General features: G+C 37.9%; 1 protein-coding gene across 1 annotated transcript; it reads right to left on the bottom strand.

Moving 5' to 3' along the window:
• Positions 1-21,870: 21,870 nt before the first annotated feature.
• Positions 21,871-22,476, bottom strand: LOC124160472 (uncharacterized protein K02A2.6-like). Its single transcript, XM_046536327.1, has one exon. It carries the CDS (start codon positions 22,474-22,476, stop codon positions 21,871-21,873), a length of 606 nt encoding a protein of 201 aa, XP_046392283.1.
• Between the last annotated feature and the right edge of the window lie 314 nt (positions 22,477-22,790).

Here is a 22,790-nt window from a genome sequence, read left to right as displayed (position 1 = left end):
GGGGTAGTATGTAGATGTAAACTAAAGGGCAGTGAGTGCAACGAGGTCCGGTGCTAAGATTGGCTACATTCAGTTCGTGTTCCGCTCCCTTCGGGTATGGATGTGTTCTCACTCCGTGTGGTTGACTCAACGCTATGCATCGCCGGTTGCGAGCCATTTAGTTTCCGGCAAAATGTGTCAAAATAGTTGCCTTCATTGAGTAAAGTTGCCTTATTTGTGTAAAGAAAAGTGTGCTAAATCGAGCTTACAGGAGTTATACCCGCCAGGCCTACAACATCTTTCTGGCATTAGTTCGTGTGCAAAGTGTAACACATCTACACGGAATACAACTTCCATCAATAGCGATACCTGCCGTAAAACCTTCCATGGATTTTCTATACAGGAGTCGCTGACATCGAAGGGATTGAATTAAGAGGACAATCCTGGAAATGTGTGTACTGCCAAAATTTACGAAAGACATCCCGTATGGACAGAAGTAAATCGGAAGGTAAATCCCTTCAGGAAATATTTTATTTGTTCAAAGGGAATATAAAATAACTAAATGTAACGGATCAAAAAAAACTAGGGAACACTATTCATAAGCCATGCGATAAATTGGGAGATAGGTTGAAGTTAATTGAATCGCAGGGTAAAATATTAGAGAAATTTTTAGATCAAATATCCAAATTGCAAAGTGAAAATGTGGTGCTGAATACGCAACTTTCTGACGCACTAAACCGTTCTGATGGCCTTGCGAAACGCATGTTAGGTATTAAGACGAAATTTCATGGCATCCCCAGCCAATGTGATGAAAATATGGTAGTAGTAGTGAATAAAGTTTGTGCTGCATTAGATGCAGAAATAAATAGTAGCCTAATTGTCCACTACTAACCGGTTACGACGAAATCTAGTTGGGAAACAGGAGGAATTCAACTCCGAATTCTGAATCAGCACGTAAATGATAAGCTGTTAGCTAAGTGCCAAGTAATTTTTTATTCTATTCGACTCTTGACCTTGTAATCCTACCTCCTTATGATGTACAATCGTTTTCAATAATATCATAGACATCCACGTGTCCCATTTTAGTGAGTTAAAATAATTTTCATACCCTAGGGCTATAAAATGATTTCAGCTACGAATGTAGCTGGTTAGTTATCGAGTATTGCCGATACTATAAGTCGGGATTTTACTCAATGGATATGTGACAGTGATTAGCCGCAAGGAAATTAAGATACAACCACTGCCACCTCCCCGACTTATTTTACCTCAGTGATTTAATCTGTTTAGAAAGAAATGTGTTAAGGTAGATTATTTTTATAAATATAGTATTGACTCTTGTATACTCTATTATTATATAAAATGTAAAAGAGAATAATTAATTCGATTTTAAACCCTCCCACATTTCACCGCAACAACCGCACATGTAATATATAGAGCGCACATGCAAGCTATAGAGCCACAACTTCGTAAGTCAGAAACGGTGAGTCACGTATGAAAATGAAAAGAGGATATACCATGCCGCGAAGTCAACCTTTTTCCGGGCGAGATATCGCGGAACAAAATATCGAATTGATTCAAAGATATCGTACTGCCCACTAATTTCATTCCACTCCTCACAGCACGTGTTTCGATTCCTATATAGTCATAATCGGGTACAAACAAATTACTATTCCGGACAGAAATATATATCTTCAAAAGTAGCAGTGGCGAAAACATATTACTCTTACGGGACCGCCCGCATCGCCTAGTATTTCAGAACCTAAATTGTAACTTTCTTATATCATAAGATAGCATTGTCTTGTATATGTGCGTATAATCATTTTGAATAAAACTATCTTAATCTTTGCATGTGACTTGATTATTCTTCATTACGATTAAAGTACAGGAGGCTCGAAATATCTTTTGCCCTCCCCCTTGAGTTTTTTCTGTATCCGTTACTGAAAAGTAGTGAGGGTGAAGGATCAGAAGGAAGTAGGAGGAGGGGTTGTATGAGGGGGCACAGACGGTAAGTCAAGAAGAGTTCATCATACAGACAACCTAAATTCCGGACTTGCGTCATGTCACGTGGTAAAAAAGGTTTTGGGGAAGGAAGTGGGGTTAGGTAGCAGTCAGGGGAGCACATATAAGATGGGGGAGTGACTAAAAAACCCATTTCCGTTCAGTAAGTAAAATTTCTTCCTTTTCTTTTTCACCATTTCCCACTTTTCGGCCGCACCTAAAATAAGCCGTTTTTCTTGGAACTGAATAATTTAATATCGAAAATTTGATGCATGTTTGTGTGCCATTCGGCGCTTTGAAAAGTTGGGTCACGGTTCTCCAAGCACCTTTTGCGTTCAGACACACGAGTAAAGAAGTTCCTCCCAGTGTGGCCGATATACACCCCCTCAAGTGAGTCACATCATAGTTTGTACTTGCCGCTGAGCCCGAAAGAAAACACTCCGATGGCCCAACGTGTGCGTGAGTTTCCTCAGCGCATTGCAACCGCTAGGGTTTTTGCCCCGGGAGTTCGACTCCCATTTCGCTAGCCAGGCTGCATCCGCGTCCGACCTCGTCGGCGACGTAAAGGCAAAGGAAGCAGCTCGCATTGAGTGCCAACCCTGTAAGTGGTCACCAACACGGCCCCATCAATGAAATGGGACTGGTAGGTGTCTGCACATTATTGAAAACGATAATACTTGTTTGCATCAATGAGACCCTTTGTGCTGGTAGAAAGGTGGGGTGGCGCGGCATGATAAGCACTGTAAGCATCTATGGATTCGCGGAGGTAAAATTTATTTGAGAAAAGTAGAAAAGGAGCCAGCAATTGTAGTTAGCATCATGGATGATGCAAAACATCTTTGATCGTTGCTTTTGTGATTCATAATTCAATGATATAGAAGGTATACCTTGACCATAAGCCAATTTTATGGATATGAATAGTACTGTAAATGCCTTTAATGGAATGAATTCCCTATTGATCGCCCAACAAAATATCCGAAGTGTTAGACGCAACTTTAATTTACTACTTTCACATTTAAATAGCATTTCACAATTACCCGATATTATAGCTTTGGATGAAATAGGAATACAATCTGATTAAATTAATGTATATACAGTGAGTGGGTAGGTACTATTCTTATGGAAGTTGTAATACTTCTGAAAGAGCAAGAGGTGTGTTAGCGTTTATAAGACATGACATAACAACCGTACTAATTGCTTGTTGATCAATGTTTCATGCAAGTTTTGTATATTTGATCTCTTTGTCGTCTACAGGGACAAAAAATTTCTATTGATCAATTTGTTTCAGATTTTGAACCCTAATCAAGGTGCATATCTCAAAAATTAGTAATGGTCAGTGATATGAATGTTCAGTTACTAATGCCCAGCTGCGACTCCAAGCAGTTGACAAATCGCATGAGTTCATGTGGCTTGACTACCTTAATCAATGAAGTAACCAGAATGACTAGACAATGAGCTACCTGTTCAGATCATGTAATCACTCGGTGGTTTAACACATTTAATGTAGACCTCAAAGCCAAGTTTATGCATATAGGTATAACGCATCACTCTCGAGTCCAACCCAATTCCAATCTTTCTGCTCGCGAAGAAAACGAAAGTACACCATCTAATGTCACTGCCGTAAATCATTAAATGAAAATGTTCGACTGTATTCTTGGGAAGTATTGTATGAAGAACATGAAATTTCCTAAACTTTTAATTCTTTTTCAAAGATACTGTTAACATGTGTCAATGAGTCTTAAGTATGGTCAGGAATGAACGTGCCGTAAAATTAAAGCCCTGGATGACTGACTCCTCGATGAGCAAAGTTGCGCGTAAAAAAATCTTTTTCTAAAACTACGCCATCACCCGCACAATAACGGCTTGAGAAAAGAGTACGTAAAGATAAGAATAAACTGTGTATATGTGTCCGTAATGCGGCTAACTCCTATTACATGGAACAATTGGACAAAGTAAATCGAAATAAAAAGGAACAGTGCATGAACTAATACAAGGAAATCGGACCTTAAATGACCCAGTTATTATTGATATAGACTTCAAGAAGGAGTTCATAAGCACATTTGAGTCTCCTAAATTGTATCCATTTGTAAAAAATAATTCAATGATTGATAATTCATCAAATAGTAAAAATCATCTAAGCCTAAACTCCTTTTTGGAACCAGTCACTACGCCTGATGTATTAAAAATTGCCAATAGCCAATCTTTAAAAAAGCTGCCCGTCTGGATCAAATAAATGCTGGAATGATAAAATTATCATATAGGACATTGCAGATGTACTCTGCCATTTCTTCAATGAAAGCTTGCCAAATGTGAGGTTCCCTGCATCCTTGAAGCAAGAAATTATTGTTCCCGTTCACGAAAAATTCGTACTACGCGGTATTCACAATTATCGTCCGATTTCTTTGCTCTAAATTTATTCTAACGGACTTGAAAAACTTGTGAAAAGAATACTGGTAAATTTTCCGGAATAGGAAGTAGTTGTGTGACAATCAATATAGTTCGAGGGTCGTTCAATAAGTCTTTAGAAAAAGGTATAAGAACAAATTGTATTGGACCAATTATTATATATGTTTGATTTTAGTTTCCTTTCAGCTCTATACTTTTTTGTAAGCAAAAGTTGTTCTCTACAATCGGTAACAACAAAGAAACTATGGGATGGATACAGTTCAAACTTCAACTGTTGACGAGTCACAAGTGCTAATTTCTGACTTATATTAATTTTGGAAACTAAGAGAGCAATTTTTCGGAAATTCTAAGGACTTATAGAACGAACCTCGTATTAGGATAGGTAAAAGTACTCAGGACGCTTGATAAAACTTAATCACCCCAATTTTTCAGTCCATTAAATGTAATAAATAAACCGCTGCTGTATACATAGTTATAAAAAAGCCTTTGATACAATAAAATACAAGATGTTTTTGGATAAACAACATATTGCAGAAATTCGTAGCATTTCTATAAAGTAATTTCGAAAGTTTCTTGACTGCGCGCTTAAAGTTTTTAAGGTACTACAATAGTCATAGAAGTTCCGAAAATATTTGTTCTGGAGTGGTTCAAGGATCAGCGTTAGGTCCAATATCATTTTTACTGTAAATCAATCATCTGTGTAATCTAAATTTCGGTGGTAAACTAACCGCCTTTGCGGATAACCTAGTCCTGTCTTACAAAAGTGTGAACCGGATTGAATTACAGCAAAGCATACATAAAATGTGATATAAACGATATCAACCAATGGTTTGCATCGAACAAACTTAAATTAAGCGAGAAAACCTAAATTATGTTTAAATTTATACAACAGCTTCCCCATTGACTAATGTTGTGTAACGTTCTTCCAAGCGTACTAAAATGACATGCTGACAGTTTCACACTGGTTCGAGTTGAGGAATACCATGGATTAGCAATTGATGAGCATCTAAAATGGAAGCATTATACAAATAACATTGCAAATAGTTTGAAAAATTGTAGAACGAAGCACTACTTTATTCGTAATAAGTGTTCTTTAACTGTGATTTACAATATTTATTATGCTATCGTATATTCTGGGGTAAGTTATGGTATGTTGAGCTAGGCTAGTGCATTTAAAATTCGCTCAAACGTACACATACAGCTCTAAGAGCAATCACACTTGCTCCTGCAGCCGGAGCAGATGGCCTTTCACTCTCTTTTCCTATAATTTTTAAACTGCAGGTACTTACTACCCCTGAGACACTGATACATCTATTAGATGCTAAGGTTTTCTACCTTCGTGGTGGTGGAGGTAGTCCAAAAGTCTTGGATGAGCCCCAATAATACTATCTACGAACAAATACTTCATATGGATTGCCCAAACTCAATGTTGTTTTATTAAAGGCAGCTTTATTTTCTTGGGACCAAAAATTTGCACTAGTTTGCGAAAAACAATCAATAAGAGTAACAACATGTATACGACTACGAGAGTAACAACATAGATACCATCCTTAAGCAAGTGAACCTGGCTGTATACTAAAAAAATATTATAGGGGATACCTAATAGAACTATTTTCAAACCGTATTCCTTTTTTATTGTTAATTCCATTTTTAGTTTATATTTACTGTGTGTTTCTAATGTATCAAAAGTTCATCTGGAAGGCATTTCTTGTTTCGCAGCAATATGTAAAGAATTAAGACTGTATTTCTGAAGGTGATCCCTCCAACAGACAATAGACTCTAGGTCAACAATAGCTCCAAAATTATTTATGTATGTATGATATTTAACTTTTTAAATTGTTTAAGGAGAAATACATGTAACTATTATGGAGGACTGATGATAAAAATAAAAGGTAGGAATTTCACCATTGCAAGTCAAAGCCAATGGTTAAAATCAACGGGAATCTTAAAAACGATAAACACGTTTTATTACATTTGGGTTTTAGACGCTTGCATTAATATGGCGACAGGTATGAATAAAACCGTAGGAGAAAAAGATGACTGAATAATCGACTCACTATTGTACAATTGGCTTCATAATTAAATGTCTAGTTGCGACAGGCCACAGATAGTAGTCATAATTCGTTTGACATTTTTCCACTTTGGAAAACAGGCACGACAAGAAGAGAAAGACTCTGAGAAAATCATATTTGAACAACACTATATTTCCAGTTCCCTCAGAAACGATAATAAGAGATATTTTTTCGAATGGATGAATAATTGAATTTGTTTTCCTCCCGCACGATAAAAGAATTTAATAAATTCTGGGTAGGACTTCGTCACAGCCTTTCCTTTTTATTCGTTGACGGCTGGTTTCCTAACACCCCCTGCCACACGCTTATTGACGCGGCTTGCTGCGTAGTACACATATGTAGAAGAGTAGGTACTGAGAAGAAGTAAAGGGGGGAAGCTTCGCCTAATATATTGTGCACGAAAGTCTGCTCGTAGTCTAGACCCTATGTGGGAGGTCAATGGAAAAAATTCGCAAAGTATCCGATCTACCACCACAAATGTTTTCACAGGAAAACTCCTGATTGGTTTCACAGGATCAAATCTAGGCCTCTAACGTCTCCCCTGTCATCACACCACCAACCCTCACCTCACATTCCATATTACATCCCTTAAGTCTTCCCTTTCAAGATTTTGAAACGACATTCATTTGATATGCCTTTTAAAACTAAAGTTATGCGAGCATTTATTGAAAGAACGAAATTTGAGTTGCGGTTGGTTCGGCATAGTTATAATTTCAGGCATTCGAGAGAAAAGAAAAGAAAATCATATTTTGTAACAAATGAAAATGACGAGTCATTATCATTGGTCAATGTTGACCTGTAATTGATTGAAACATGCTAATAATTAATGGAAACTATTGTGCATCCTTGCATAGATGTGGAAGAAGTGTACTTGGTATTTTGTGACGTGTCCTAGATCAATAAATTTATATCAGTATCAAGAATTTCTTTTTCTTACCGATATCCTTATAGATTGCCTCCTATTCCCTTAGGCAGCAGAGATAAGAGATCTTAAGCATTTTCACGCCTAATTTGGGGGAAAGGAACTCTACTCATGTGTATGATAACAAGGAAGTTAGTTTTAGCCACGATGAGAAATACGAGAACAGGCCGGGTCGTTGTGCGCAAGTCAGTCGAAGTAAGCTAAAATCATGCATTGGGCAATTATAAATAAACGGCTCTTAAGACACTTATTTGACTTTAATGCCTACCGACTGAGAAATTGAAAAAATTATCACGAAGTGAAAGGAGAGCCTGGACTGCCCAACAGTGAACCAAGCACTAGAGACCCACGCCGCTAAGTATTTCGCTGCAGCCCTTAGAAGGCAAAATGTCACAATAGGGTCGATTACTCAGACAAGGAACCGCAATTCATTATTAGAATTCGGTTGATGAAGTGGGAAGATTACTTACGAGGAAAAATGATTTTCTTCACTCAGCCATTCTCTGTTTAAAATGAAAAGATACGAGAAGGTACCCCCACATATCATGAGTTGCGGATGCCATTACATCTCTGATAAATCAGAACCGATCAGAGAGGGAAAGCATTTCTAACTAGAGAACCGTCTAGTTGCTCTCTTATAATAAAAGCCTAACCTTCCGAGACTAATAATTGTTGTATTTATTTTGTAAGCAGTTATTTTTTTAATTGTACGCACAGTGGTGAATCTATGGGGGGGGGGGGGGCTAAGGGGACCATAGCCCCCCCCCTTGGGTGTCCAATTCACTCTAGATAAAATAGTTATTTTATTCGGACCCCCACTACTGCTGGTCGGCTAACCCCCACTTAGCCTCCCCCCTTTTCCCTATTCTGGATCCGCCACTGCTGATCCGCATCTTACTATATTTCTACTGTTTTCATTCATGTAATGAAAGTGTTATCGTCGGAAGAAATAATTAAAATAAGCGGCAATTAACTTCGCTTGTTACGCGAGAGATGCTTGGGAGTATCTAGGGGCGGTGACTCGCTCCGCATTAATTTGTGACGGTATCAAATTTTCTGCCAAAGTCTCGACACCTTCGATTTTTCACCGAGAATTGCTCGATAAGTGGACGACGGGTTGTAAACGGAAAAATTTGTCCGTGCCATTATCAAAATCGACGATAAAAGAAAGTCCTAAACTGGTCTATTGTGTCAAAAACAAGTGTGAGCTCAAATAAAGACGTATCACTCGGGCTGAGAAATAGATCGAAGTAAGAATGGTGCATAGGAGGCAAAGGGGACAAGTAAGCTGGGCAAATCGCAGTGCGCAAGTCATTCAAATTAACCTATAATGATGATTATTCATGGTTATAGGTAAACCTATTTATCTGAATGAAGCTGAACAAAACTGTAAATCCTCGCAATGGATTAACATGACGACTATTAACTTATAACTGTGAAGCAGAAACATACGTTTCATTCGTTGATGATTGAAACATAATTCTAAAAAGGTTTCTTGAATGTTCTCGTGATACATGACCCTACCTAATGCCACCTCATTGCATAAAATTTTTGAGTATATTTTGGATATTTTTTCCTGGGAGTCTCCCTCACGGAGGAACAAAGTAGAGGAATCTATGTCGAGAAAAAGTTTACAATGCCCGTGAATCACCAAATGAATGGTCACTACGTCGTTAAATAGTTCTACTTTGCGAGTGCATTGAGACAATGTGAAGTAAAAGCAAAATGTAAATGAAGAAAAGGCTAAAGGAAGCGAATGAACCACCAAGGATATATAAAATTAAAATGAACGAAAATTTGACTGACTTACCATATCTTAATCAGCACACCTCTCCCATGTGACCTTGTAAGGATTTCCCGCAAAATCTGATTTCACTTCACGCAATCGACAGCGACAACGGATTTGAATTGCTGTAAAGAAAGAAAAATAACAAATTAAATTTCGCCTCGACTTAGTGCTCGATTCAAACGATTACTATCCTTTGTAAACCTATAGCCACACTATAAATATTATCACTAGAAAGAATTAAAATATGCGAGAATGTCTGAGTGAGCCATATTGATACATTTTTCAAGTAGAAATAAACGAAATTAAAGAAATTTATTGGAATTCGATCCCTAACGACTGAGAATTAAAAAAAAAATTCGTGCCTAATAGTGAACCAAGCGCTACTAGTAGTCACCAGTAGTCACCCATGTATTTCGCTGCAGTGTTTAGGAGGCAAAATGCCACAGTAGAGTAGATTTTTAAGACCCGAACCGCAATTCATTATACGTATTCGGTAAATGGAAGTGGGGACATTGTATTAGTTAAGAGCAAAGTCCGAAGATTATTATGTTACGAGGAAAAATAATCTTCATAACTAAGCCATTCTCAGTTTAAAATGAAAAACATGCGAAGCTAACCCCCACATTTCACGTATTGATGACGTCATTACATCTCCGGTAAATTTAACCGTTCAGCTGGAACCAATCATACAGGGAAAGAATTTCTAACTTCTTGTGGTCTAATTTCTAATTCTTATTTCCAACTCCCTCAGAATTATGGCCCAACCTTAGTTTCAAAGAAGCGTTCCACATTATGTATAAACGTACTCATTTCCTAGACCAATCCGTGGAATAAGTGGCAGCAAGGTGGAATATACCAATTAAGATTGACAAAATATATGATGTCACAGATTCTGATTCACATCACTACATAGTTATGGAATATACGAATACTTTGATTAACAATTTTTGACGCAATCAATATAATACACCGGTGAAAACTTAAAAAGACAACGTCAGTACCAACTGATTATGACGGTTTAGAGCAATGCACAGTCCCGAGAATAGCCAATTCAAAAGCTTTCATTGAAACCCCGGTCTAAAAATTTCTGGAGCACTTCTTACGACCTTGGTTCACGCTTGCCGAGAAATAGTGAATTTAAAATTTGAGAGGCGAGAGAAATTCACCACACACAAAAATGGATATTTCATACGTTGCAAGTATTTTGCAAATCCCAAAACATGACCAAACGAGAACGGTTCAGGTAAACGAACGATGGAAACTTCCCTCCGAAAAATATATTCACGACCATCATATCGATAAAGATTACATTACGTAGACTCAAACATCGAATAAAATATGACAATTACTATTGATAACCTTGAAGACTATACGGGGTCACTGGTTCTCAGCACTTCGTTGAACACGATTTTCCGCAAAATTAATTTACTTTACGGGTCTCATAGTCACTCGCTACAACAATTATTTCACATGCCTAAAGTCGAAATCACACACAAACAACACCGAAGAAAACTTAGAAAATCCAAGTTGTTAACTTTTTTGGGAACACTCCCGTACTCACCTCTAAACTCAATGCAAGTTGCCGCCAGACTGATGAAAGATTTTCAGGAGAAGCATTGTGGGCCTCTTCGAGTGTCACGTGACAACTAGCCACCACAATAAATAGTTCCGATAAATTAAAAAAAAACAGTAAAAAGCAAGCTACAGCATAACATAAATAACTTATAATATATTTAAATCTATTAATTTTAATATTTGATGTTGCTTATTAATTTAATTATACGTGTAGGTGCGATTAGAAAATTGATTCGTTACGCGGAAGAACGAATTTAATTTTAAGTCTTCGCGGAATAACTTTAGCGGAAAACAGTATCCTTCCGCGGGGGTCTCGATGCAATTTTTCCAACCTTTTTTCGCGCCTTCTAGAAAAATCATCCTATTGTGGGAGGGGGAAAATCTGCTTCAAAGGTCATTCAAAGACGTCATCCGCAAGATTATCATCATTTCACGAAAGTATTGCATTATTCCATTGCCTCTCGTAACAGTCTGTTCCGCAACGTAAAATTGGGCAGTAGTCATGGCTGTTCGATGTCGAGCCTGCCTTAATTCGACGGCCTCAGTAACTGCCCTACCCCGCCTCCTATCAGGTCTTACCCCCCTCTAGTCAACTCGTCACGAACCTTGGTGCCATTTCAAGCAACTTATTTCTTGATTAGACAGCTGATAAACAAACCAACCCTCTTCGTCAAGATCGCCTTCTTTCTCAGCAGTTACGGAGTTAGTGTAAGAAGACAGTGCGAAGGAGACTACGAAAGAAACATAATAACTCTTCGGATGGCCATTTACGTGAGTACGAGAATGTTTTACTGGCGGTAGAACAATTCATAGGACAAACTTACTTTGAAAAAGTCATGCGATCTATTTTACGATAATGTTCGTAATTATTTTACTGGTTGTATTTGTAGGGTGGGAAGAATCGAAAAGAAAGTGATAGGCATTTGTAAAATCTCGCTATTTGAGGTGTGATTTTTTCGTCAAAATAGCAGTGCAATTAAAGGACGTAAAAATCGGTCGCTAACTGATCTCCATGACAGTGTTGAAAGCATTAAAATTATTATTTAAATGAGATAATTTGCTGCACTTTTAAGTGGGTGGTTGAGTTGTACGTTAAGATTCAATCGGATTGCTGTTTTTGTGTTGCTTATCACTTTCCATATATTTACGGTTTCGGTAGTTCCACATAGTACATTAAGAACTTAATGGTAAGATCAACTCATCCGCATTTGCATGTATTTTCGTAATGTTTTTCCAATGAAATAATGGTAATAGCTTAAGGGCATTGGCGTGGTAGCGGTGGGAAAGTCAGGGAGTTCTCAATTCCTCTTCCTATCGAAATTCAGGAGAGAATGATCATATGCGAAATCCCTCATAATGAACCCCTCCTACCCGGACATTTTATGTGTATGGCTGGAGCAGTCGTTGTACATCGTTGTTTAGGGGGTTCATTAACTTCCATACCGCGACTTGGTGGTGTGCAATACCTGTTAGTGATATTACGTATGAAGCCTGATGTACGCTGATGAGTGACTTTGTGGTTTTCATAAATTATTTTAAAACATTGTTCAATAATCTGGTCATGCGAAAATTTTCATTGGTAAGCCACCTAAAAGCAATTGTAATATTTTCAATTTTCCCAGAAATTACATGGGTGGTTCTATCCCCACTATGTTACGACTGCGGCCTAGATTTGAATAACGGTAAAGGTAATATAGTAACTCTCTCACGCATGGCTCACACCAATGCGATGCCTCTTCAAGTGTTTATTCAAGTGTCGAATTACTCTATTTTCTGTGCCAATTCACATAACATTCCAAAAATCATTCAAAATTCTCTGTCCATCTTGATGATTATTTTCTGCCATTTGCGTGAATATTTTCGAGACCGCAACGATTTCAACAAGTTGGGCTAACGATGAAGTTTATAGTGCCTGAGAAGTATTTTTTCTGCTGCTGCTTTCCCGTTGAGCTGCAGCGATGGCTTTTTCTCTCTGGGTTTCCGTCCGGGTTAGGCTCCCCAATTTCTGCCGACGTTTCGATGGACGCGTCTCACTAACAGTATGTCGGAAGTCCGAGAAAAATTCATGGCATATTAATTGCTATTCCCGTAAATACTGGGGGGCGGAAATGTTTCTCTAGGGCATGAAATTAACTGCAGGGGAATGGTGTGGCCTATTTTCTTCAATAAAAACCTTCGGTTTGCATAAATGTAACTTATTTCCTACTAACTTTCATCTGTAGAGGCGTTAGACCTATTTACCACTCACAATAAATCTCCAGCTATTTTCCACACGTTGATATGACCGGTTAGATCCTACTTCGCATTACCTCTTTATGGGGTGAATCAGGTAGACTCAACTGGATCTGAACCTCTCTGCTCGAGTAAAGTGCCCATATACCAATACATACCATTCTACCTCCTAACCTTTAAGATCCCACCTCTTGTCCTTGCTTCGGCCTGCACTAACCAACCAGGACAAGAAATGAACTTCTCGGCCTAAGCTAGGATCTTATCTTCGAATAACTCCTATATTTTAAGCTTTGGTTTTTCTTTTGTCTCTAGACAGGTTTGTTTTCCTTGCCTAACTTTTGCAAAGCAGCTATCGGTCTTCTACAACTCCTAACACACCTCTTAGAACTCATTTTCAGTGACGTCGCCTTGCCACAGCTCCGTTGCTTCAGTTGCCAGCCCTAGTTAACAGCTTCGATTTATTATGCGAAAAAAATGTGCTCATACAAAAACTATCACGCAGTGCCCAACATCAGCGCTGATATTCAGTTTTAGTTTTTAAGAGGACACATACCTCGAGCTCAATCGGTCTTTTTTGTGACGGATTACTAGCTTAAAACTCATGTACCAACTTGGAATTTTCAGGGTGCATAAAAGAGATCTGCAAGGCAGCTGAGATGGGGAAACATCAGGCTGAGACCCTGCAAGGAACCAAACCCGTGGATGCAGTCAGCAGGAAAAGAACGAGAGCTGAAGCATTGAAGGATTCAGTGAGGCATACTGATAAGTACCTACCTGAGACAGTAGTGAATTTGTGTAAAACGTGCAATTTTAAGCATCAAAAAGGAGAATGTCGAGCATTTGGTAAAATTTTCAATAATTGTGGAAAGCAACATGATTTTGCAATTGCATGTAAATTTAGAAAATTGTATAATAATACTAAAGTAAAATCAGTTGACTTATCTGCCCCAGACGTAATTATTGAACACGATCTTAATGATTTTGTAATTGAAAGTGTTGTGAACAGTTTAAGAATGAAAGATGATTCGAATGTCTGGTCTGAGACTATTAATGTTAATGGTGTAAACGTCAAATTTAAACTGGATATCGGTGCTCAAGTGAATGGTTTGCCTCACAGAATACTGACACATTGTAAAAGTGATAATTTGATGAAGGTGGAATTGAAACCCACGTCATAAATATTAGAATCATTTGATGGTCATAAAGTGAAGCCACTTGGAGTGGCAAGTCAAAACACTACGCAGAGGAATTTTCAAATGTTCTGGATTTCTGGATTCCGGATTTGAGGTCCTCAACTGTAATATGCTGGGAAGCAGTGGCGCCGACTCCATGGGGCCTGAGGGGGCCCGAGCCCCCTCAAAGGTTCGTTTGGGGGGGCGGAGCCCCCTCAATAATTCAAGAAAATAATTATGTTATATTATGTTTTGTGAAATCACAAAAATATATTGGTAATTTTTATTTCCCATGTTTGACGATAGTTACCTTTTAAAATAAATTCAACAATGTGTTAAAACAAATAATTATAAGGTTAAGCAGGTTAACTGAATCAGGTGGTGTGAATCATGATAGTGTTTCGGTGCTACGACACACTTTGAATTTAACCTCTTCCCGGGACAAGACCTCGGATATGCCCCCCCCCCCCCAATATTTTTTATAAGTCGGCGCCCCTGCTGGGAAGGTTCATCAAGAATCGCTCTTTTTACTGAAAAGGATGAAAATTAACAGTGAAATCTACCTCTTTATCTAAATGAATTATTGAACCAGAACTTAACAACATCACTAACTCATGAAAAATAAGTGGTAAATTTAGCATTTTTTCACTTAAAAGTTATGAGAAAATGACTGAATGAGAAATACCTTTTTTGTCATGACTTATCTTTTCCATCCACTAACAGAAATGCCTGGTAGAATTGTAATATTGGGTCTGACTGAAGGACCCCATAGGAAATGAACATGAGCTCTCGAACATGAGCTGATTTTTTTCCCTTACCTTACACTCAATAGATGTTGTTGGATGAAGAACATGATATTAGAATACCACTACATTTCCGGGTCCGACAGAAACGACAAATTGAGAGAGATATGAGAGAGAGATAGGGAAAAATTGATTACTTCGGACTTGAACCCTCGCAAAATTTTCATTAAGTTACAGCGCACAGTATAGACCCACTCGGCTACGGAGCCATGTATTGTTCAAATTTCCCTCCCACTGGTGCAATAGAAAATACCGAAACTCGATTTCAAAACTGTGGCGAAAGTGGCGCCGCACCATTTGTTGCAATACTTTTGAATCCGACTGTACATATTTTCCCTCGAATAGTTTACTTGTTTCAAAATGTACAATTAGACCTCTTAGTGGCATGTGAAATCTCACCAACACTTGAGTATTCGTTGCGTCCTCTGAATACCTTGAAGAGTGATCTTCTCGGTATCTTGGCACTTAGCTAATGTTTTACCGTACTCATTACGCTGCTAGTTTAGGGGGTAGGGGGCAATATATTGGTTCCTTTGAAACATTAACACGTTTATGTCTCAATTTTACTTATTATTGAATCCCATGCTGTTATTAGATAGTATTTTAACCTGATAAAGTAATCTTAATTTTTTTTCTTTCGTAAATATTTATTGAAAATCTATCACCCTGTAATGAGCTGCCTTCTTCGCAACGCCAACAGCTTTTGATATGTTCCTGCCGTGATATCTTAAGGATGGAGTAAAATTTGAGGCGAAGGCTGCTGACTTATCGCTCACTTCGAATGCAATCAGTTATAGCATCAATTAAGGATTCTATGCCATTAGGAGATCCTTGAACTAGATCTACATCTACATAATACTCTGCGAGTCACCTATAGGGTGTTTGGCAGGGGGTTATTAACTTGTAAACATCATGCAAGAAGATTATCTCATGTTTATTTTTGTGTTGATACTCGCGATACTCCGATGCATAGTTAGGGTAACGACTAATTAACCTACTCAGCTGTTCTTTTATCCTTTAGAACATCTATCACCTCCGTTAATGCCTGCATAGTAAGACAACATAATATTGTGAAACATATGGTTGAAAGTAAGATCAAATATGTCTAACATGGTTGCTTAATCCTAAACTCGGCTTCCTGAATTTTTCGGAAGAGAGACGTTATTTCCATCGCCAATACTTAAACGCATAAACGTCTTTGTCGTCTTGTCATTCTTTGGATAACAATATTTCTTTCTTCAAGATTCTGTATGAGATTTTGGTGCTTTATTAATTGTCCTACGGCCATAAGTTTATTTTTTTAATTTTTTTTTTCAATACCTACTTTATTCCGAGTGGAATTCATTTGGTATGTGCTCAATTAGAATTCTGTCTGTCCACCTCTAATAGTATCTCTACTCTCCTCCTGCTTTTAGTTTGGTCACCTCACCCTTCCATACCTAATGTCTTACATCCATTTGTCAACACACTCCATTCACAATGTTTCAGCAATTTCTTCGTAGTCCCAGCAATAGCGCTGATATTTACTCTCCCTATAAGAGACCTCTTAAATCGAAGCGTTTTCTTGGCTAACGCTATGCTTTTTTTGACTTAATACGATCATTTGTTATTAATCTCATGTGTATTACCAGAGTAGCAGAACTCCATAACTTCTTCCTGTTCGTTGTCTTTTCACTTATCTTTCTTTCTACCTCCATGGCTTTTGTTTTCTTGGATTTTATTGTAACTGTTGGTCTCAACCATATATGATTTAGAATTCCAAGGATTTCACTTTACTCCTCTGACTTGGCTACTTTAGCTACGACCTCTGCAAATGGGTTGCAATGTTTTTTTTATAATTTCTAAGGTCATTAAGGAATCTTTTCAAAGTTTATTTCAACAGATCTTTAAAAGAACGGGGAATTTCTTAACTGATGAATTTAAAATGTACTCTCTTCCAATATTCGACTAGCCCTATTCGTTCGCTACTCAACGCCTTTTTCACAACCGATGGTTCGATTATTATGAAGGGGAAGTTCTAACGAGACTGGGGCTAAATTTATATTTTCATTCTCAAACCAAAAATTAACTAAACCCATTCAATTACATCTATTTTTCTGTGTTGAAGGGTTTGTACCAACAGGAAAAATGAGTGGTAAATTCCGTGTGGAGTGGATGAACAACTAAATCATTATATGATACAGTATTTACTTGAGGAAAAAAGAGTTAGTGGCCCTCTCACTAAATAACAGTAAATAATTCCATTTTCGTGTCCGTTACCTGTAGTATAATGCACAATATGACGTCCTTGAAAGCAATATGGTTAGCTGCACACCGCTCGATGAGGAAAGAAACATTCATTGGAGGATCCTGTGATTAAATGAAACTTCGAACGCCTTGAAATTTTGCACACAGTATTAAACCCAATGTTATTATTCTTCAAAATTTACAAGATTTTTATCCGTCTTCTTCACATTTGAATGTTTACATCGTACTAAATCTTGCTCAACACATTACCAGAGTAGCAGAACTCCGTAGCTTCTTCCTGAATCATTTCGCCCACACATATGTTTTTTATCTTTCCACTTCTCTTTCTTTCTACCTCCATGGCTTTTGTTTTCTTGGATTTTATTGTAACTGTTGGTCTCAACCATATATGATTTAGAATTCCAAGGATTTCACTTCTCCCCTTCTCTGACTTGGCTACTTTAGATAAGATCTCTACAAATGGGTTGCAATGTTTTTTTTATAATTACTAATTTTACAAAAGAATATTTTCAAAGTTTATTTAAACAGGTCTTTAAGGAACGGAGGGAATTTGTTAAATGATGATTTTAAAATGTTCTCCCTTCCAATATTATAATAGGTAGTCTTATTCATTCACGTCTTACGCACAGTCACAGATTATCAAGGGTCGCAGCGTAGAAGTGCTAGCGAGACTGGCTCTGAATTTATATTTTATTTTTCATACCAAAATTAACTAATCCCATTGAATTACATCTTATGTTGTGGTGTAGGGTTGTTATCAACAGGAAACATGAGTGGTAAATACAGTGTGGAGTGAATGAACAATTAATTCATTCTATAAAACAATATTCGCTTGGGGACCAAAGAGTTAGTGGCCCTTTCACTATGGTAAAAATAAATAATTCACTTTGCGTGCCTGTTGCTTGTAGTGTGATGCACGATACGACGTGCAATTGAAAGCAATTTGGTCAATGGCACACCGCTCAGTGAGGAAATAAACTTTCATTGGAGGATCCTATGATTAAATAAAACTTCGAACAACTTCAGCTTTTTCTCACAGTATTGAACCCGATGTTATAATTCTTCAAAATTACAAAAACATTTTCTGCGCTTTCTTCACATTTGAATATTTACAACGTACTCAGTCTTACTCAACATAGTGAAGGTTCATTCGTTGAGTAATGTCTGAAAATTGACTTCTTAAGTGACTTTGAAGATCGCTGAAACACAATTTCGCCTTTTTATTAAGTGCAATGATAGCTTGAATAATCTTGGCAAGTAAATATAATGGGGTTAATAAGAGTGTAGCACTACGAAAACGTTTTAATTAGCGGTCTAACTTTCTGCAATTATGTTTTTCGGCAACTCGGTGCATGTCGTTGAACTTACCGCATAACCGTCTCGTCGGCTTCCTTCATTCAGCAGTCTTCTTAATGTCGAATAGTTCATCCTACAGTAGAATTTATAAATTATCTCTATTCGAATATCATATCCTTAGTCGACCACTTTACTTGGATTCCAGAGGCGACCTTATATGTTGTAACACGTTGTACTGCTAGGGATATCTCAGCACAATGGGTATGGTATTTGGAGGAGGCGACCGACAGCTGAGGTTATTTGCGCCATGAGGGAAGGATGGGTGGAGAGAAACCCGGCGTCGGCATTAGCCTTCTCTTGACGAAAGGCGCCAAGGGGACAACGGCTTAACGTCCCATCTGACGGACGGAGTGGTGGGCTTGGAATGTCCACCACAAAACACTCAAGCAGGGATCGGGCAGTTTCTGAAAATTCTCTGCCACTGCCGGGATTTGAACCCGAGCCCGCAGGGTGGGAAGCCAACACACTAGCCACCACACCAACCCGAACCCCATGCTAGGGATCTCTCAGCACAATGGGCTAGACCAATTGAACGAACAATCGAAGACCTGAGTGCAAGAAGCAGATATTGACCATTTTTTGCAAAAATAAATTTCCACTTACGAATGAATCCCCTCCTGTGCTTTACCATCAGACACTGTTTTTCAAAAATAACTCCCGAATAACTTCAGCATACATCAGGCGTCCTAATCTGTGCGTGCAAGGACAGTAATTATTTCCATTAATCCCCCTTTTCCTATTTTGTTCTTCTTGCATTCATGTATTCAATCGACCCGTAGTATCTCCGATTTTTATTGAATCGTCTGAGTTTGTTTATTGTAGCTAAAATCACTGCTCATGCACTTTTTTGAGAAAAATATTGTCAGTAAATATTCTTGAGCGATGGTTCGAATAATGGTTTGACCCGCTCCGCTTTCCCGTCTGATGGCCTCTTCTTCATATTTACGCATTTCTTCCCTTCTACACTCTTAATCGCTCGTTTATTCGACGCCTTCCTTTGCCTTTCTTCCCATATCCACTTGTCCGTTGAATATCGTCCTCATCGTATTCCGTGCCATTGCTCCGTCTTCTTCTTATGGTTTTTGAAAGACTTCTCTTTGCATCCACTCTTCTTATCACTTTCTCAATTCCTTACGTGAGCGTACCATTTTATTTTTATCAGTCTTCGTCAGCACCACTTAACGAATACTTTTGCTATTCATTTTTTTGCCTCTTTCGTCGTCCATGATTAGCATAAAATGCCTCCTTTCCTAGAGTTATTGCACTGGCTTTCCCTGTCTTGTTTCGTCCAACGCTGGTTGCTCTGCTCCCTAGGAACTTTCACTTCTTTATGCTTTCGTATTACTGGTTGAATATTTTTCCTAGTCTCCTCTCTTTCAATGCTTATCTAGGATTTCTTTTTTTCGATTTCCGGTTGTGCATTCTCTCTTAATTTTTATCAGCGTCTTTATAAAAGCCTTTTCCTCAGTCATTACTGCTTTTTCGTCAAAACATTGCAACATGCTATTTCCTTCACCATGGATACATTTTCCTGAAGCCTTCCATTTCTTTGGAGGTTTTCTCGATTTCACAAATATTGTTTTTCGGAAAAAGTGCACAAATTGTTCCTTTCGTCATTTGTATTTCTTCATATTTACGTTCAAATTCAATCACGGCTACTTGGCTATCAAATAGACCGTGGAAAAGCCTTCGGTAGATGTAAAAAATTAACATTTCTTTGAGTGTGCTGATTATGAAATTCAAATTCACGCTGTCAAAAGCCCTCTCCAAGTTGACAAATGCTATGATTTTTCTGTCGCGTTTTCTTTGTCATGATCAGCCCCATAACCACTATTGATTCTCTTGTGCCTATATCGTTTCCGAATTTAAGAGGAATTAATTTCTCTTAGAGGAATTATTCTGCTACTCGTTCTATTCTCCACTAAACGATTATTTTCGCTATTTTTGACGCATGTTACACTCGTGTCATTCTTATGGGCTACACACTACTCTGTCCTCTTATTTTTTGAAATAGGAATGATGATGTTCTTCTCGATGTCACTTGGTGTATCTCTTCTTGTGTACATTTCGCAGATATTTTTCGGAGTAGGTTTAAAGTCTAATCTTTTGCAGTTTTAATTAGCTCTTCTGGCACATCGTTCGTTTCTGAAGTCTTATTCTTCCTCAGTTCTTGCATTGCATGGCTGCATCAAATTCCGATCATGGGATGTTGGCTCTCATTTCATTCTTTTCTACTTCTCTTTCCTCATCGATCATTTTTGCTTCCTTTGTGTTACTCTTCCAGGTATTCTTTCCACCTCTTAAGATTTCCCTTCGTTCACAATCAGAATATAATGCATTCGTGCCACTTAAATACTTGCATTTTTCCTTGAAATGGTTCCTCACAATTATATAGTTAGCTCCCACTTCTCCATGCGAGATGTTATTTTGTATATCACCGCATAGGTTCGCATCGCTTAGCACTTTATTCTGTCTTTCCGTTTTCCATCTCTTGAATTTTCTTTCTGTCTCCCATGAGGTCTAATATTTCATCTGATATCCATTTCTTCTTCTGGACTATTTCTCTTCTCCTCATAACTTCAATTTTCGTCTTCCGGTGTTACACTTTAAGAAATATTATCAAATAAGATGGATTTTCATTCTCATGTTTTTATGATTACAGCCGACCTTTGCCCTAGGGTAGATTTTACAGACCTTCGTTTAATTTTAAACCTCTGCTTCGCTGAAATGTACGATAAACGAAATTTTGCTTGTTAATTAAATCTTAAGTATTTTCTACGAATACACACTTTACGCGTCATTATTAGACAATGCGTTGTCAACCACATATTTGTGTTTTGTACAGCATTCTAGGAGCATTTCTCCTCTTTCATTACGTTTTATTGATTCATATCTTCTATAACTCTTCCATTTTAGCCTTCTCCCTTCTCCAATCCTATACAAATTAAGAATAAATTGCAAAGATAATGAGTACGTAAAAATGTGTCGCTACGGTATCTACTGTTTTTTATTTTGTAATGACTAAGCTCGTTCACGGTCGCAGCTTGAGTGGTTCAGGAACGCTACTTCCCGTTTATTGGCGCCAAAACAATTGCGCAACAAAATGCACTTTTTCACATATAAACAATACAATATAAAACACAAATATATTACAATCCTCCCCTTCCAATAGGGGATAAATTTGCATTAACAATACTAGGTATACACATACTGAATGATGTTAGCCCAATCTCGAAGATGTAATTTTACAAATACAAGAAAATAACTCAATAGATTTACACGTCTAAACAATATTACCTTTCTTTACAAGAATGCACATTTACAAGTCAAAAATAACTCTTTCCTTTCTCCGCCTCAGTGGGTACTTCCTATTTTCCCTCCCCTTGTCAGTCTCCACCCTACATGTTCCCATGTCTGGTGTCTCTCCCCTGGAAAGTGGTTCCCAAAACCCAGTGGTTTCCTCTTCCTCTGGTGCTTCAGCGGTTTTGCTCTCCACTACCGGTTCCCTTTCCGTTGATTCCACCTCCATCCCTGCTGATTCCAGGCTTCCCCTTGCTCTCAATTGGTTGATGTGCCTGTGGACAAGAACACCCTCATCTGTTAACACAGAGTACAACCTCGATCCTAACCCTTCCTTTACAACCCCTGAAGTCCATTTTGTCTGACCATGAGGGTGCACTTTCACCATCACTCTTTCATTTTTATGCAACACTCTAAGGAATGTTCCACCTTGGGCCACCATTTGCGCACTCTGTTTGTTGTTCACAGTGTCTCCAAGGTTTGGTTTCACTAATGATAGTCGAGAATGAATTGTCCTTCCAAACATTAACACACAAGGGGATTCACCTGTAGTTACATGAGGAGTAATCCTGTATTGAAACAGGAAGCGAGGCAAAGCAATGTGCAGGGGTGTTCCCAGCTCCATCAGAGTTTTTACCTTGTTCTTAAAGATTTTGACCATATTTTGTCCATTGTCACAAAAATATCACTTAACAATGTAAAAAATGCAATGCATCCTTTCATGTTAGGTGTTTACCTGAATATCACTCTTAATAGTGAGTTAATAAATGACTGAATCAAATGATTTGCATGTTATCATTGAGTACGTCATAGTAGTAGATTTGCCTAGTGTTCCATTTTTGGAACACCACGTAATTAATAATTGGCAAGAGATACATTGATTTTTCTTTCAGATATTGTTTTCATACGTATTTTTATCTATAATATGTAAAAACCAGG

Source organism: Ischnura elegans, chromosome 6, assembly GCF_921293095.1.
Source record: "Ischnura elegans chromosome 6, ioIscEleg1.1, whole genome shotgun sequence".
Taxonomy (NCBI): domain Eukaryota; kingdom Metazoa; phylum Arthropoda; class Insecta; order Odonata; family Coenagrionidae; genus Ischnura; species Ischnura elegans.
Note: the sequence above shows the minus strand (reverse complement) of the source record. Positions and strands in the feature narration are given on the sequence as shown.